The 18,341-nt window shown below is 37.5% G+C and overlaps 1 protein-coding gene across 4 annotated transcripts; it reads right to left on the reverse strand.

The window, feature by feature from the left end:
• Positions 1–652: 652 nt before the first annotated feature.
• LOC140952905 (ribosomal protein S6 kinase beta-1-like) lies at positions 653–18,341 on the reverse strand. Of its 4 annotated transcripts, none has more exons than XM_073402359.1 (19): positions 17,964–18,335; positions 17,792–17,829; positions 17,571–17,679; positions 17,367–17,435; positions 15,136–15,207; positions 14,541–14,616; positions 14,035–14,092; positions 13,337–13,399; positions 13,144–13,181; positions 12,449–12,539; positions 12,233–12,323; positions 12,065–12,106; positions 11,261–11,326; positions 10,897–10,959; positions 10,432–10,509; positions 9,912–10,019; positions 8,827–8,903; positions 8,063–8,092; positions 653–1,141 (listed from the first exon to the last, which is right to left on the reverse strand). In XM_073402359.1, the coding sequence occupies exons 1-19, from the start codon at positions 18,039–18,041 to the stop codon at positions 1,132–1,134; spliced, it is 1,257 nt and encodes a 418-aa protein (XP_073258460.1). In that variant the 5' UTR covers positions 18,042–18,335; the 3' UTR covers positions 653–1,131. The 4 variants fall into 4 exon arrangements, with proteins under 4 accessions (XP_073258460.1, XP_073258456.1, XP_073258457.1 ...); XM_073402355.1 differs by lacking the exon at positions 653–1,141 and adding an exon at positions 4,420–5,440 and having other exon boundaries at positions 17,964–18,336; XM_073402356.1 differs by lacking the exons at positions 653–1,141; positions 11,261–11,326 and adding an exon at positions 4,420–5,440 and having other exon boundaries at positions 17,964–18,341.

The raw sequence follows: 18,341 nt of genomic DNA on the forward strand, positions 1-18,341 counted from the left end.
TATAAGAAATTTGTTGTAGAAGAGTTTGCGTAGTTTTCATTATTTGTCTCAATGATTGAAACACATTATTCTCTTTCATAGTCCTTTAACTATGTATAAGAAGTTAAGTAAAAAGGAACGCTCTCGTTGGGTTTTAATACGCGGTGCCTAAGGCACTACTAGATTCTAAAAAGCTATATAATCTTCTTTTTTCAAAATAAAGTTCTTCTACATTTTCTTTTTTCAGAGTGTTACCAAGAAATCCAAGAAGTCGTAAAACACGTTTACAGAAGTAACCTGGTCATAGATGACGTAAATTTGAAATACGAGTCATTGTTTTAAGAACAAGAGTGAGCGAGAGGTTCTCAGTGATGGGGAGGTGCGATCGAGGCCAAATGTCCAATAAGGCTGAGAACAAAACCTACAAAGAGACCGATGACCCAGGATGTAACTCACATTAAGTGTCGCAAGTCTCCTTTCTCCATTCTCTCAGCACAAAAATTAATTCACACCGAAGAGACACAACAAAATTTGGATCATTTTACGTTTCTGGGAAACTGCACCCACCTACCCCTCCCATGAGCCAGCATTAACACTTACTTCTCACTTAGGGCAACATGTTGGCTTAAGGGAGGGGTAGGTGGGCAGTTTCCCAGAAACGTTTTATGATCCCAAAATTTGAACTCGAAAAAATAATACTAATAAAAAAATAGTAGAGAAAATTCGTCAGATGGCATACTTGAAATCCCCCATGAAAGGCCTTCGCCTTCCCGGCACTATGAAGCCTAAATAATCGCCGGGAATGTTTTTGAAAGGATCGACTTCAACCTCAATTTTTGTTTTGAGAAGAGACAAAGGAAAGGCATACTCGCGCGCTTCAACCTCCCCGCTTTCCACTTACAAAGATCCTCTCCTTTTTTAAAAGTCGGCCTTAAACCTCAAATCTATTTTCATAAATAATGTAAACTAAATTATAAATTTCATGAAAAAAATACAAAGCTGCTATTGGTCTAATTTGCTAGCTTTAGAAAGAATTATTCGTCAAGTGGCAAGAGTTGCATCATTAACAGTCGTGATCTGTATGATCATCTTCATGACGACCAGTCACACAAGAAACTTCACCACGGTGGAATTCAGGTTCCAGCAGCTTGTTCATTCCATACTGTAAGAACAAAAGTAACCATGAGATCCGTGTCTTCGCTGCGCACGTTTCCCTCCTCATCAAAGTTTCAATGTTATACCGAGTATCAAACAAAGGTGACGTTCGTTCATATTTTCTATCAAATAACATAGTATTGTATAATGTGGTCACTATTGGGAAACTATGAATCGCCTCTTCTTCTTAAGAATTAACAGTATTACCTTAGGAAATTTACCACTTGATTGATATCACATCTAAAAACTTAATTACAGGTTATTTTTGACCCATTCTGTGTTATAATGTAAACAATTGAAGTCCTAAAGACGCTTTTCACCAACGTTAACGTTGCTTGCACCCCACATTTGTGACCGGGCTGCCTACATTTGTGACTCATCCCTGACTACAAATGCAACCCACCCTCATCGCTATTACACAATCACGTGACCCTTATGACCCACTCCTCCCTCATTACAGTGTTGTAACCGTCATTACATTTAGCACCATTTATTACATCTGTGACCTCAACCTGTTTAGGCTAAATTGGAAAAATCCAGGTTCTTAATCGTGGGGTTTTACCGTATGGCACTCAACGTCTTTTATAACAAAAAACGCATATTCGCTTATTCATTTAAGCCCCAATATCAAAATGCGAATTCTCCAGTTGATCTCCATGCCTTTCTTTGAAGAATATGTCGAGAGAATTTGATAAGAGATCAAAGCTTTCCCCCTTGGTGTTTATTTTTATTTATTTATTTTTTTCATAACCTTTTCTTTTAATTATGTAGGGGAAACGCTAGGAGAAAATTAATGCTGGTCAGTATGGGGACTTGAAGGTTGAACTGTTTTAAAGATTTTCTAATAACCACTCTTTCACTAGTGTCATGGACAAAGTAATGAACATTCCCCTACAAACCGATGAATACAACCGCGCCAGAACAAATAACCTCCAGTTTTCACGTCACGTTTATTGTCGCAATATTCTTTAAGAAATAACTTTTAAGCTCATATATTCTATCCTATCTACAACGCAGAACTATTTAATACAGCAGTTTTCAGTTAAGTCTTGAAAACAGATCTTGCTACCAGTTGGGACCACCGAAAAGAATCCTAGAAATACAAAAAGCAGCGAATCTCAATTTCCCGTGTTCCATTTTGTTATTACTCTTCCCTTGGTCCCACTGGTGTCAAGAACCTTTTCAAGTTTTAAGACTTTAAAATAAATAGAGAGCTAACGTTATAAAGATAAATATTAATTCTTAGCTTTAACTGAATGTTCTACAAACAGGCAAGGTTCTTAACAGCTAACTCGTACATAATAAAGATACAAACAAATGTGAACAGTATTGAACATGGTATTAAGTCACGAGGAATGGTTGTTCCAAAACAAGGTTGCTGAATAAAAACGACATTAAAGAAAACAACTAATCGTACAAGATACATTAGCAATAAGACATTAGCAATATGACAACTGCGAATATAGTCGGAGGAGTTTGACGTTTGAAGATACAAAACTATCTTGCAATTGCAAACCCCGGAATATTAGTTGGACAAAAAGGAAAGGAACAAAAACCACACACACGCACTCACAAGAAGCAATAGACAACTAACTATAAAGGATTATGGATGACCTGAAATGAAGGCTTGATGATTCATGATGCAGAGACTGTAGCTCTTTAAAAAGAACTGTAACATGAAACACTGTAGCAGCATTGAATTTATACAAAGTCACTTTGGGGTAAGTAGACTCCTATAAAGCTCACATTTGGGTTGTCACGCCACTCTCGTGACAGTTGCGTGACAGAAAATAAAGACTGCATTAGAGACTGTGAATGAGGGAAAAGCTAAAGATATAACCATCTTATTTGTGTATTTGGAAACATTTGTACAGTGTCTGTCCGGCAGTTTATTTCAATCGATTAAAAATTGTTTGAATTCCTGAGTTAATTTGTAGGGATTCACTTGGCAGAGAAAACTACTTTTGCTAAAATCTTCTGATTTTTGTTACCATTAAGAATTTTCTGCAAAAAACATTCAAACAAACAATTGAACTCGATTTCCAGTTCGTGCACACGATTTTTTACGATAAGTAAGCTATAATCACTGCAGGAGGTAATTTTTGTTGTAGGTAAAATTAAAAAAAATTGGCCCCATCATAGACCTTGCTTAAAAAATACCATTAAACTCTTTGTTTTCCCTCCAAACGTTTGCAAAAGAATTGTTTTTAATTTTTCTCGGAACGATTGTACGTGATGAAAGTGAAGGGAATGTCTTACTCTCTGCGTGAATAGAAATGTTATTCGACAGTCTTGCGGCTTAAAATGCCTCTCTTGGGTTAGTTAAGTCAACATTCATTAATGTCCTAAATATATAGCTGAGGTCTACACAAGTTAGCCTAACAAATAAATAAAAAAACAAGCAAGCGAACTCCTTTCAAAACTGCTTCTAGAACTAAAACATTCTAAAACCTATAAGGGCTGATTCATGTTCTACCTTTGTAAAAATATACTCTCTCTGCTAGAACAACCAAAGTATCAGCGCACCTTTAATAAATTATTTTTAGCCACTTTTCGAGCTTTTTTTAACACGGAGTATAGAGCGCTGTGCAGAAATTACGTCTAAATTTGTAAACACCTCAAGATCAACATTTTTGTATCGACTAATTGACTATCCTTTGAAATAAATTATCGTTCATTATAATCATATAATATGTCATCAAACTGTACTCCTTACAACTAACATAATGCATAATGCAAGAATTTTTTATCCGTATCTACATCATTTTAGTCAATGCTTGCGGACCAGCCTTTTAGATACACTGTCTTAAAGGTTGAAAAGTTTGTGACCGGGTATATGAAAACAATAAATAACAGAGATGTGTTTTAAATTAATTACGTGCATTTTTATGTAATTTAATGTCAATATTGGAAAAGCTGGGTTAATTTGCAGCATACACGTCTGGGCGTCCCATTTACCCGTTGAAATTTTTTTTACAGACGAAAGAAAACTGGGACGAGTTAACTTTTGCAAAGGCTTCTGGGACTGTTAAAAAAAATTGGCCAATAGCTGAACGGCGCGTCCCCAGTAACGATCTCAGAGACCATTACGGGACGCATGTCAGTTCCAGTTCCTTTCTCTTGTCTAAAGTGGTGAATTCCAACGAGCAAATGAGATGGCTATACGCTCCGAATGAATCCAACCGAAATATATTTTAAATTTCCTAAATTTCTCTAAGCATACTGCCAACGGTGGCATACCGAAAACCCTCAAATTCCCCCCCCCCCCCCCCCACTAAACCCCCCACGTTTCAACAGCCTGTTGGTCATTTAATCACTCAAGACGTTAATTCTTGGAAGTGAATACTTTACATGATTATACTCTGACATGTCAAATCAGTTGTCAAAAGAGAAAGATTTCCTTCTCCACAATCCTCAAACTCATTTTTAATTCAATAGCCAAATAGTTTGGAGGCACTTTGAAAAACGACTTGTTTTCACCCCCTTTTCTTCTCCTCCAAAATTGTTTGGCACAGAAGTTTCATCAAACACTCGACGCCTGCGTGGTTAATCAGAAATATTCCGCTACGCGTAGCCGCGAGCAAGCTCTTCCGGAGCTCCCGGGGATACCCGGGGGGTGGGGAGGAAGGGCTTGCTCGCGGGCTACGCGCAGCGGAGGATATTGTGTTTAAAATCCCATCAATGAAACGTTCATCTCATGTTTGATAGATTACCAGAAAAATTAGGAAAACATGTTCTTCACCAGGGAAGCCGGTGGGTGAAGGGGAGGGAGGTTTGAGGATTAACGGTAATTTAAGCGCAGCAAAGATATTCTCACTAAACTTTAAAGAATTTTAAGACAATAAATTTTGTATAAAATCATCTAAATATGTATGGCAAACTTGACTTCAACCTCTCGTCTGACAAATTAACAATTACGTAGAATTTATTAAATAGAAGAAACTGTAAGAAACGATTTATTAATTAATCTGTTAACAGATTAAGACTAAGAGTGATTTTTATAAATGTCAATTAAGAAGAAATGGAATTTTGTAAGAACCATTGTAGAATTACTTGTTACGTCATTTGAAGATGTGGATTGGTTACTGTGGCATGGGAGAGTGAAGGGTTGCCGCAATGTAACAGACCCTCAGTGCCATTAAATACTTTATCACTTCCGTTAGAAGTATCCATAGGAACAGCGGAAGAGTTAAAGTCGAGTGCCTTCATGGCCGGCGTCCTGTTTAGTGGAGAGTCTGTTCTGTTTGGTTGCCATGATTTATCAAAGCCAAACTGGCTGCAGCCATTTTCCTTAATCTTGGCGGGGCTACAAGAAGACATGCAGAAGGAGCAAATTAGATACAGACGTTAGTAATTCAAAAGCCATTAGTTACGATATTGAGCAGCAAAGCCAATTATAATGGAATCCTTTAAGCTGAGCTTGCATCTTGTGAGAAACTGTTTTCTTTAAAGTAGACACTTCCACGGTTTCCTTTTTTTTTTCAAGTTTTGATTAAGACAAGTTCACAGTGATGAAAAAAGTGCCTTATAATTAGGACACTTTCCGAATTTAACGGTGATACATTAAAACTGAGCGAAAATAGAGAGATAACCTTCACCTATACGGCAGATTCAAGTTGAGAATTTCTCAAAATAGAAAATGAGCAGATAAAAACCGCTCAAAACAATTCTTATGGATAAAAAATTGCGTGAAACGACTAATTTATGTGTTGAAATAATAAACAGTAAACGACAAGTAAAGGGGAAACTTGGTCACGTGGTACAAATTCGCGTTTGCCGATTGACGTAAACGCGATGCTTAACCTCTATAATATTGCTCCACAAAGTCGCGAAATTTCATAGCCTGCGTAGCAGGCGTCGAAACGGGTAGGGGATAGGGGATAGGGAGGAAGGGAAAAAGGGGAGGGGGATTGGGGAGAGGGGGAGGCTCCCTTCCCTTTTCCCTTTCTCCTTCCCCCCTCCCCCTCCCCTTTTCGCGCCTGCCACGCAGGCTAGAAAATTTCACAGACGTTTGTATGGTGTAAGTAAAATGCGGCGATTTTGCAGAGCTACATCTTCTTTAGTTTTCAACAAATCACGCTCTAACTTGGCATCTTTACTAATTTCAAGGCGTTCTTTTTAGCCGTGTTGACGAATTTTCGAGTCAAAAGTTGAAAAAACCGTGGAATAGTCTTTTTATTTAACCACATGTTTTGATGAAAGACAAATTTACATTTTGCATTACAGGATAAACAACACTTGTGAAATAGTAACTATAACAAAACTACGTCTCGCCACACGCAAGATGTGCTTGCAAAGTTTCAATAAGCGAAAACCAGTTCAGTTGTAAGAAGACGGCCAGAATAAGCAGATTAGTGACAGAAATTAGTAATTAAATATAAGGGCCATATGATATCCAATAGCGCGGGCAATTATAGAGGCATTAGCGTTCGAAACTTTCACACTTTGTTGAAATTCTACAGTTGCGTCTTCGGATAAGCAGCTCTTGTAATAAATCACAAGGAAGGAGAAGGGGTGAGAGAGAAGCAACCAACATAGGAGTTAAGAATTTTTTTTACTAACTTGTCTGTCATTGGAAAAAATAATAACTAAAACAACCTGTTATTTTTCACAAGGCATTTAAGAATGGAAGGATGTTAAGGTAGCTTTATACTCTCAGATTTGTTGGCCCAATCTCCTCTCTCACGGGAAACGCCAAGAAAAAAAAATCGGCATAAAAACTGGCCGGTAAAACCTACTGCGTACACCGAAATTAATAAGAGCAACAAAGGCATTGAAACATACAGGATATATTTATCAAAATTCTGTAGTTAAAAGTTAAGCGCGCACGGCGAGAAGAAAGGAAGAAACCAAATGTTTTCCGAACACATTAAAATGTAACAAAAAAAAAACTTTACAATTGATTTACATAACGGTTCACAAAAGCAACACTCTAGAAGCAAAATGCTTTAAACCAAGACAGTTAAAGGAAAACACGAATAAAACAAATCATCAACAGAGCTAGTATTCCTTCCTACTCCCTACAATAAACTATCTACCGACTACACACATTTTTCTACAATATTTTCTCAGTACCCATTTGACAAAATATGAACTTGCTCCTCGTCGCTATTTTCATAACCTCGTTATTAAAAAAATGAGTGATTATTATTTTCAAAATGCACTAGTATATAATAAGCTTGATGCTTAGCAGAGAGAAATAGGCGTACCCATATCGGTAGGCCTAAATCTTTCCTCGTGAATTTTCTTTTCCTCGTGCAGTTAAAGCAATAAGGTGCAAAAATGAAGAGCAGTATTAGGAAGTGCCGATTATTTTTTTTTCTCTTGACTCATATACTCTGATTATGTGAGTAAGGGAACTCATTCAGTTTTTAGTTCTTCATATAGTGTTTATTTACATAGCCTCATTAACGACACACACACACACACACACACACACACACACACACACACATGAGCTCCTTGTTTAATGCGTAACCTATTCCAAACATAACAGGTCATAGCAGCAAGTAATAAATGAATATTTCTCACAAAATGGAATGTTAAGACAGCCTTTCACAAGTTTTTTTCAGCAAACTACTTACTTCTACCGTTTTCTACCAAACATACATTTAAAATCCGGAAGCTCATACAAGGTTTTGCTAATTTCTTAAAATGCTAACAAGATAGACTTTGACTTCCTAAAGTTTCACATAGTTATAGAAAATCGCATGTGTTATCACTATACACTAGTTATGTCACGTTGCATCTGTGTGAAATAATGCAAGCACAGCTAATGGTGAAAGTGCTCCCCGCCATAGTTTACGCATAAAAAACGGCATTTCCAGCAGTTTGCCAATTTATTTTCCCCATCTTGAGAGTGATTTTGTCCATGAAAAAAGTTTAAAAAATCATCCACACAACATAAAGACTATAAATTTTTTCTTACCTCATGGGCTGTGTATTTTTTCTTGGCGATCTGTTGAAATAAAAAAGGAAGAAATGGAATATTTTAAACTACATATCAAATACAACAAGAAATCTAACAAACTAAAACAAAAAGCCATGTTTAAAACAATGAAAGCATGAACAAATAGAAAACCATTGCTATCAAATGAATGTAAAGTTTTTACAAGAGCCAGTTGCATGCCCGTTGTCAATCTGCGTAACAATACAACAAGCAAGTTCTCACAGGAGTCCTGTCTAGGAAGCCAATAATGCCTTAGGCCTGATTCAGATACCGAACTTTTCATGAGCCGAACCTAATTCAACTGTTGATTTGCCCACTGGGTTCAAAGGAAATTCAAAACGCACTTCCGGTAATCCATTAAGTCTAGAGGGGCCCACAACAAGGATCCTGGCACTGCTTCATAGACGTTACGGGGTTTGAATACTTCTGCAAGAGGCTAGTAATTTCTGTTCCATTAAAGTACAGAAAAGTTCTCAGGGAAAGAACAAGCGCTAATGTACCATCCCATTCCGTAATAAGTGCAGATGAAGCTTTTCAACAACTGGACCAGACAAAAATTAAATAATTGAATCCAAGTATTCCTTGTAAAGTGCTCTCCCACTATAATGGGACCCATGGTTGCTGGAAACAGGACAATAAGGAGGCTTTAAGCTTAAGGTTTCACTGCTCAACTAACCACAACATATATAAAAAAAACAGCAACCGTGCTTGTTTTGTTTTGTTTTTCTTTTTTCAGGACTCACCTTGTGTATTTCCATGGCGACATAGGAATATCTCTATGTAATGAACCCAAAACTGACGGTGCAATATAGGTGAAGCCCTGCAAAATATTTACACTTTCCTTTGAGTGTCTACTGTGTAGACAGGTGTATTACAGGTATGATGTATATAAAGAGCTTTATTGAGAAAGATGATTTTTCAGTCAGTGACGCAGGTGGCTTGGGAAAAAACCTGAGTACTCCCAATAGGAGTCAAACTCATGACCCTCCTGGTAACTAGTCCAGATGCTCTACCACTGAGCTACAGAAGACTTGTGACAGCTACTGTAGGTCACTCAGTAAACTAAGATCATGTAACAAGCATCCTGCATACCGTACTGCAAGGACTGGAATGTAGAGATGTGCTTATGTGCAATGATAGAGAAATGATGGTGAATGTTAAGCCTGGTGAATACATGAGAAAGACTTTTTTTTTTTACAGTCAGTGAAACAGGCGGCTTGGAAGAAAAAAACCTGAGTACTCCCAATAGAAGTCAAACCTGTAACCTTCTGAGCTACAGGAGAATTGTGGGAGCTAAGGCCACTAAAGTAGTTTCATGTGACAAACAACCTAAGGCATACTCCCATGACCAGGATGTCGATATGTGTTTATATCGGTGCGATGACAGAAATGTGATGGTGAATTTTGAGCCTGGAGAATGCATGAGAGAGGGTTTTTTTTCAGTCAGTGACACAGGCGGCTTGGACTAAAAAAAAACCTGAGTACTCCAAATAGGAGTCGAAAATACAACATTCTGATTACAAGACCTGATGCTCTACCACTGAGTTACAAGAGACTCACGGTAGCTAAGGCCATTAAACAATTTTCCGGGGGTGTCAGACATCATCAACCATCAAAACCCTTGATGGCTTATGATGACTGATGGCGAGTGTCTGTGGGACTTCAGTGTGCAATCAGACTACGGCAATTCTGGGGGACGGATGAGTGAGAAAGACGGAAGATGAGAAAGTTGAAAAGTAACAAGGTCTTGTGAAAGAAGTTCAAAGAAAGGCTGCAGAGTTTTACACAACCTTCCCTACACCAGGTCCACAGCATTAATTTCTTTTACCTGAAATATTTTATCTGCACTCTCACTTAACATCGAGTCAACTGGAGAATCAACAGGTGTCTGTCTAGTGAATTTGCTGTCAAACTGACTAACATCCTCTTCACCTGTCTATGTATGAGAACAGCGCAAAATTAAACTTTACTTGTACACATTAATGCAAAGGATTTATGCAAACAAAATGACATGCATTTGTTTACACAACCCATTTTGAAATTAATTTTTTAAAAGAAGATAACAATCTTTTGAGCAACTTGACCTGACCCTGACTGTGCATCCAAGAGTGACCAACATTAATTATATCGCAACAGTCTCAATTATGAGAAGTAAAAAAAAAATTATCACGTAAAGGAAAATCCTTAGGTCTTTCAACAGATTCCCTCAACTACTCCTATATTTTAAAGGAAATGTATGGAGCTGATCAGTCTAGAGAATTAATTAATTGTATGTGGGATTGGGACTTCAAGGGTAAAAGAGTGATGACATGAATGCTAAACATAGTTATTTCACACTTTACACTTACAATATTTGGTTTGAATGGTGGTTCCACTCTTTTCATAAAAAGATCATCCCATTTTGTGGCACGAAAAAAAGGGTGGGTCTGAAAGTAAAAATAAAAAGCTACAAATCATTAAATTTCTACTAGCTCTTGCAGTTAACTGATGCCCTTTTCAACATTATCAACAGCCTTCACATGCAAAAGAGGAAGGGATATGCTGAATTATATATAATAAATGATTTTTCTGCAGAACAGCAACAACAACAACAAAAATGAAAATGGAGTATGGTCACCGAGGAAAGCAAAACCAAAAAGCTTTGTTCTCTTTACAAGATGAAATAAAAAATAAGACAAAAAAGTTTTTAACAATTGGGTCATGCACGAACTTGTTTGACCTGACACATTAGTGAAACAACTTAAAACGTTAGCAAACAGGCTGGTAGCAAAACGACTCATTGGCGAAAAGACCCATCACCAAATAATCTGTACCTTTATGGGGGTTGCACCATCATGTCCACTGCCTAGTCTTGCTTGGACATGGCGTTTCAGTAGCTGAAAAGATAACAAAAGTGAAATATAATACTGCAAAAGTACATTGGAAAACCAGAAATGCAAAAAACCTAATAGCACATTTGAATTAATTTTCTGAAAAGCTTTTTATAATTATTATTATAAAAAGCTTTCCAGCAAATTAGCAAAATATATTGAGGACCAAGGTAATTCCCTCGTGTTTTCTGGTTGTACAGGCACTTGAAATACAAGCACTAACAAAGTGCACTCTTACCAGGTGGTAAGTGCAGCTAATGGAACAGATTGCCTAAGGGGAGTACCTACATGCAAAATGAATACTCACTTTTCTAATAAAATCTTTTGCTTCTGGACTAAGATAAGGAGGAAGAACCAGCTTCCCTTTTAAAATCTGCACAACAAGAAAATGGAAATAATATTAATGTGGCTAAATGTAATTTAGGCAAAGTTAAATTGCAAGCCAATGCGGTCAGCGGTCTCCTCCTCAAGCGTACGTGATTTGAGGGGTGTCCGCAGGGGCCTTTTGCTTATCTTGTGACTTACGTTGCATCTCACGCTGGCATTTTTGAGCTGATCTTTGCGGATCTGTTGCTTAGCGAATCGTTGCGGATTCTGGCCTTTATTTGCAAGATATGTCTAGCTCTCGCAGCTCTCGTAACAGTCAAGATGCTGCCCTTTTCGCCACCAGTGCAACGGATAGTTCGTCCGCATCGGCGATTTTGTCACATCCTCCTGTTAGCTCTTCACAACCCAAATAATATTATTACAAACTATCCATTCCTAAATTCAGAGCCAATCACATCTAAGCCAGAAAAGGCTGAGAAAATAAGTTGCAAAACCCATGCATCAAAACTCTTAATAGTGAAAGATTGTTCTGAGGGTCTGATGCAGAATACAGCAATTCTACGTTATAAAGAATGGCTTTGCAATCTGAACTCTACTTTGGTTTCTATTTAAGCTCAGTTTTTGTTCTTCTCCATTACTGTATTAGGACAAGACAGTACAGCTTTCAAAATGCCTTTGGCTATCTGATTGTCTCTTCCATGTTATTCATAATAATGACACTGTAAATACAAGTTGCTTGTTCAGGAAATAATTAATAAAGGAAAAAAATAATGAATCAACCTGCCTTGTCAATTGTCTTCTTTCTGGAGTCTCCACAAAAAGGAGGCTGAAAATAACACAGTCTCAGTTTAAAAAATTGTACAAACAATTTAACAGACAAGTCAGGAACCATGTCTCTTAAAAAACAAATAAAGATTTAAGTCTTAAGAGCTTGTCTGAAATGTCAACTTACACTGCCTGTCAACATGTCATACATGAGTGCACCAAGACTCCACCAATCCACTGCTTTGCCATGACCACTGCGTGTCAAAATCTCGGGAGCCCTTAGAGAGAAAAAGATACAGCTAGACGTCACCAAAATGGCCATATTGGGGAGAGGTAAGTGGGTGTTGGAGAAATGAATCAAACTGGAAATCAATTTATGATTTTCTTATTTTTACCAACTTACATATATTCAATAGTCCCACAGAATGTGTGAGTTAACTTGTCTTCAAACACTGCCTCCTTGCACAAGCCAAAATCTGTTAACATGACATGCCCTGTAAAAAGAGAAAATTCACAAAATACAGTCAAACCTCTCTCAAGTGGTCATCCATCACTGAACTGATAACTGGTTGCTGGCCACTAAATAGAGGTTCTGTTGGCATACCTCTTCCTAACAAAGTTGGAGGTCACGACGGAAACTTTGACATAAAGTGGGGTCATATGTGTCATACAGTAGAATATGCAAGGCTGTATTCTGGCAGGTGCCCAGTGGCCCCTGGTGCCTCACTTTTACTCCCAGGCAACTTGAAAATCTTAGTTTTCTCATTTAATTAATATGCTAGGCACCCTGGATAGCACTGGTTAAGATCACTGTGTTCTCTTCAATTTTTCTTAGAGCACGGCCTTGATATGGCCAAATCACAGTGCATGTGCTAACTGAGAGATATAATAAAGTAATCTGACAATTTTTACTGACAACTCTGATAAATTGGCAACTAACTTAGAGGGAATCTACTTAGTAGGAGGCTGCTTAAAAGAGGTTTAAAAACATATTGCAGAACACCATGCCTTGTAAAGCAGATGGAAAGGATATTTCCCAAGGACGTTTGATGCCATAACTTACAGAGTTAAAAATAGACAGGTGTATCATGTTATTACCATGTGAATCCAAAAGGATGTTTTCAGGCTTGAGATCTCTGCAAAAAGAGATGGCCAAGAAAACTACTTTATTCAAAAGTAAATATGCATAAACATATTATTCATGGCTTAGAACACAAAACAAATTGAGAATCAACCTAGGTTAAAACCATTTTCATCTGAATTTCATTTTGACCTACATACATGTACCTACCTATAAATAATTCCTTGGTTATGAAGATGTTCCAATGCCAGTACTATCTCAGACAAGTAAAAACTGTGTGCAATAAACAGTTTATTAATCAGAATTACATGTGGCTAAATGTAATCTAGGTGACTGATTGAGCCTACAACAAGAGACTTTTTCCAACAAAGTTGGGGCACTATTTAACCAAGAGAGAGTTTCCGCAAAAAGTCTAAACAAGATGTATTGTAAGATTCCTCTCTTTTACAGGAACTCAAAAATTTTTAGATTTCTCTAACTGACATGCACAAAAAACGTAAGCTACGAAACAATGTCAATCTCACCCCAAGTGTGCTGCTACCCTTGCAAAAAGTCTAGTATCAAGTAAGACCTTTAAAATTTAAGAATTTTCTGGGAGAAATGTGTCAGAATAAGAAAAGGAAAAAAGGTTTGAACAGCCTTCTGCACTCTATTGAAATATCATCACCGCATAATCCTGAAGACTGTATTACATGTACACATGTTGATGGTAAAATCTGTTTTCAGGATAAGCCAGAATTCAACCTACAGCTGTTAGTTTGATTCCAAATTTCCTTTGCTTTTTAAAACTCATTATTCGTACAGGAAAAAGGAAATCCTTAGTTTAATCTGATAATTAATGGATTTTACCTTTAACATAGACACCTCAAAAGATAAATCATTGTAAATTGCAATTGCCAGGCTCTTACCAAGCTGTATCTTCCATAAAAATTCCTTCTCTTTCCAAATGCATAAAGAGTTCTCCCCCTAGAGAATAGAGGAGTCTACTTTGTTTGATAGCTCATAATGAAAAGGACAACACAATATAAAAGCATTAACATACAGTACTGGTCAAAAGTAACTTTATACTAGTCGTGTCTCGTTCCCTGCATGACAAGAATCGCCTAGCACAAGAATCATTGAAGTGGCAATTTTCAGCATAAATTACTGTCATTACACGTCCAGCGGAAATGAACTAAAAATTTTGCTTAGTGCTACCTTGAAGACTGAGGAAAACGGGCATTAGATTTGGCATCTCGTGCTCTATGAAAATCGCATAGTGTGCGACGCAATTATTGTCTCGCGAGAGGGTGGTAACTTACTTTGGAGCAGTAGTGTATGCTGCTAATCTAAAGGCATCATTAAATTCTGAACACTTCACAAAACATGTCAGTTTAGAGGTAGCTCATTTGCAAGTAATGAGAACTAAACATACCACTGAGATATTCCAAAATAAGGTAGAGTTTTCCCCCCGTTTGGAAGGCATATATTAAATCAACAATAAATGGATGCTGAAAATAAAAACAAGACAAATTTTAATTGAAGATATGATCGTCGCAGAAGTAATTGCAATTTTAGCAATTGCAACTAAACCTGAAAAACATTTTGGGACTTCAGTGGGATTCGAACCCAAACAAGACAGTCAATCAGTCTTGAAATATGTCAGATACCTCTTCTACTGGTAAATATATTCACTTTTACAAGAAAATCAAAACTGAGATGATCCGAGTTACCTGCACCCAATATTAAATGTGTGTAGACGGGTTTTTTAAACTGAATGTATTTCACCCTGTTTTACTCCTAAAGATTTTTCCATTTTGATGCATCCACCCTGGCTCATAGAAAACCATCTTAAAAATTACAATAATATAATTTTGGTTTTACAAATTAAATTTCCCCATAAATAGTATAATTTCTTAAGATGAAATTTACTATTACAGCACCAAGTCCAAAAAGAGAAGAAGAAAAGGTTTATTATGTTACTCTTGCATTACTATTTATTTATTTTTAAGGACAAATCAAAAGCAAACCTTAACAGCTTCTAAAATATTCCTTTCAGCTTTTGTGTGTGCAGTATCTTTATGACTTCTTATAATGGCAGCCTAGAGGTACAGCAATAAGCATTATTAATTTTCTGTGAGAATTGAGAACTTTTGAGATAGACAGTGATTTTCACCAGTCACAAGAGCTTCCTGATTTAAAGTATTTTTGCTCTACTCTGTATTTCCTCGATTAACTGAAAAATTTTCCCCTGCTTATTTCTTTCCCTTAAAAACCCATTATAGAATGACAGCATTACAGTTGTCGCCTTTCCCTGCCAAAATGACGCTTCCAGGTTCATGCACATGCACTACTTAGTACACTTGTCAGTAGCGTATGATTAAAACTGTCTCTCCTCGCTCTTCACTGCTCAGGACATTTTGTGGGAGAGATGTCTGTGCCTTAACAACAGAAATTCCACACCCAAGATGTAAAATCTGTCCACAATCTGTTCAGGAGCTCTGATTGGTCACATAGTAATTGTATTCTTTTAGTCATTATTTGTTAATGAGTTAAAGTAAAAGACAAAAGGTCAAAAGTAAATGCAATGAATCTACTACAAAACAGTCATTATTCCTGAAATACATTTGTCTTTAGAAGAAGCATTTAAGTTTTGCAGTCACTCAATTGCAGAAGAACTCTTAAACCCAAACAGATTTACATTTGGAGCCCCATTACTGCCAGATTAATTTTGTAAACATTGAACTACATCATCAGCCTGGAATTTCTGTTGATGAGGCACAGACATATCTTCTGCAAAATGACCCAAGTGGAGAGGAGCAAGCACAGACGGCTGTATTCACAGGCTACACTTAGTATTGAGAAAATCTTGTTCTTGTAGTTGCCTCATCTTAGAACCTAAAAGCCTTTGCTAATGGCTTTCAACAAATTACCACAAACATGTTTCAAATTTCCCTTCAACCTAATAATTGGCCAATCATGGCACATACACAAATCCTGGAACAAAGGTGAGGGCCCAGAACAAGGATTTTGGTGCTGTTTTGCAGACAGACGTGGATTTGGTTAAATGTAATTAAACTAAGTTAACCACCACGAGCTTAGCGGTCAAGTGGTTCACAAGAACAGCGGTCAAGCGGTCCACGAGCTTAGCGGTTAAGAGGTCCAAAAGTTTAATGGCCAAGCAGTCCACAAGCTTAGCGGTCAAGCAGCCCACAAGCTTAACGGGCATCCACTGGTAAATCCCATAAGTGCAGGCTCACATGGTAAGTGGTAGCCTTGTACACTGCTGAGATCTTTGAGTTCTTTGTTGAGCGTTAGTGCAGTGGTCTGTGGAGCGGTTCATTTAGCGTCTTCCCCACCTCCCATCCCTTATTTTTCTTCCTCCCACTGTTTCATCAGTGTGACGGGTGCCTCGGATGGGGGCTCATGGCTGGGTTGCGGGGATTTGCCAGCCACTGGGGCAGTACTCTAACTAGGGGCTGGATAGCCACAGTGGAAGCAGCTGGGTATCCCAGGCCCCCTTCTTCCAATTAAGCGAGGCAGTTGGTTAACAGAAGTTTAGTTCCATCTGTGGCGCAGGCTATATTACACCCTATTCTAGAAAACGCCTCAAAACTGTATAAACCATTCTAGAATCATGATCTAATAAAAGGCAATTATCCCAATACACTTTGACCCCGCAAGTTACATGGTGTTTCCCCTAAAGACACAAGATATGATGAGGTGACAAAACTGTTTGCTGCCTCTTGGCCAAAAAGTCAGAAAATTAATATCCTGGCAACCATTTGCCAGCTTGAGCTTTTACTGAAAGCTTCTAAATAAATGGCTTTACCATTAAAACTCCTGAATAAATAGTGAAACATTCAGATCAATCTATTTTTAACCCACAGCTTTGATTAACCTTGACTCTTGAACCACAACTGAGCAGTATCACTTTTCTTAATTGTTTTATTTATGATAAGCTTTAAATTTAGGCACGTACGTTGTACATAAAGCTTTAAATCGTCTCCAGGAAATACAATGTACATGACATTCGAAAAATTATTCAACGCTCTAAAACTAGTCCAGAAACTGAAATCAGCTGAAATTAGCAATATAACCTTGGAGACTAATATTAAGTGACCCATTACGTTTTTGATCCTCAATACTAGCTTTTCAAGCCTTAACCTAGGCTTAAGCTTGGTTATGCAACTTAAATACAAACTCACCTGTGAATAATCTACCGCTAATAGACTATCACCACAACAAACGTTTAGCGTACCTTTTTCAAAACTTTCATTGCGAATATTTTCCCTTTATTTCTCCCATCCACTTTACGAACCTGAAAGACCTATGGCAAAAATTAAAGCGTTTAAATCTGGATCATTCTTTTTCAGTTTCATTAGGAAAAAGAGCTTAGTGGGAGCTTAAAAATTAACATTGTAGTTAAGGGACTTCCCTGTCATAGCTATTTATTAAAGCGTACCTTTCCATAGCCACCCTTTCCCAGAACTTTGAGAAGTTCGAAGCTTTGGGGGCCTATTTTCTCGTCTTTCGGATTCACAAGTTCTCCAGAAAGGGCCAGCGTTTCCACACTATAGGAAAAAATTAAAAGCATTGCTGTGGTTGATTCAGCAATGAATCGCTTCACTGAACTATCGAGAGATGAAATTTCAAAATACAACAAATGCCGGTAGACAAATTTACCTTTCATCGTTTTCCATCGGTTCGTCGCATAACTGCCCCTATAATCAACACAATGATGTCTTAATACTTCATTAACATGACCCACACTTTCCTAGAAAGCGTTTACGATCGTATACTATAGACGTTATACGCAATTTCATACCAACGCAAAACTCATATCATTCAAACTCACCTCTTCGAATTCATCATCTTCACTCAAATTTTCGTCGTCTAAATGATCGTTAATATCCTCTGGGAACACTTCGGCCATTGTTGAATTGACTAAAATTCTAAAAATCGTAAAAACATTCGCTAAAGTTTGACTAAAACTTGGTAAAATTTGGCAAGTGCGATCGCCATTCCTGTAACAATGAGCTCATGGTTTCTCGGGTGCTCATTGGAGTGAAAATGCCGGTGTCACGTGACTAGTATGGCATTTTGGTCCGAGACCTTTCTAGGGAATAGAAATTCAGAAACTCTTTATATTTCCGCTTAAGCGAAGGTTTGTTCGTTTACTTTAAGATGTAATGGTGGTCTAAAAATAATGGGCATCACTTTGAATGGAAAATGA

This window comes from Porites lutea, chromosome 11, assembly GCF_958299795.1.
Source record: "Porites lutea chromosome 11, jaPorLute2.1, whole genome shotgun sequence".
NCBI classification, from domain to species: Eukaryota; Metazoa; Cnidaria; class Anthozoa; order Scleractinia; family Poritidae; genus Porites; species Porites lutea.

Coding starts and splice junctions, on each gene's coding strand:
- LOC140952905 (XM_073402355.1), bottom strand. CDS start 18,041: ATGGCCGAAGTGTTCCCAGAGGATATTAACGATCATTTAGACGACGAA. Junction 12,540..13,143: donor CATCCTTTTGGATTCACATG/GTAATAACATGA, acceptor CTCTTTTTACAG/GGCATGTCATGTTAACAGAT. Junction 12,107..12,232: donor ATGACATGTTGACAGGCAGT/GTAAGTTGACAT, acceptor TGTTATTTTCAG/CCTCCTTTTTGTGGAGACTC.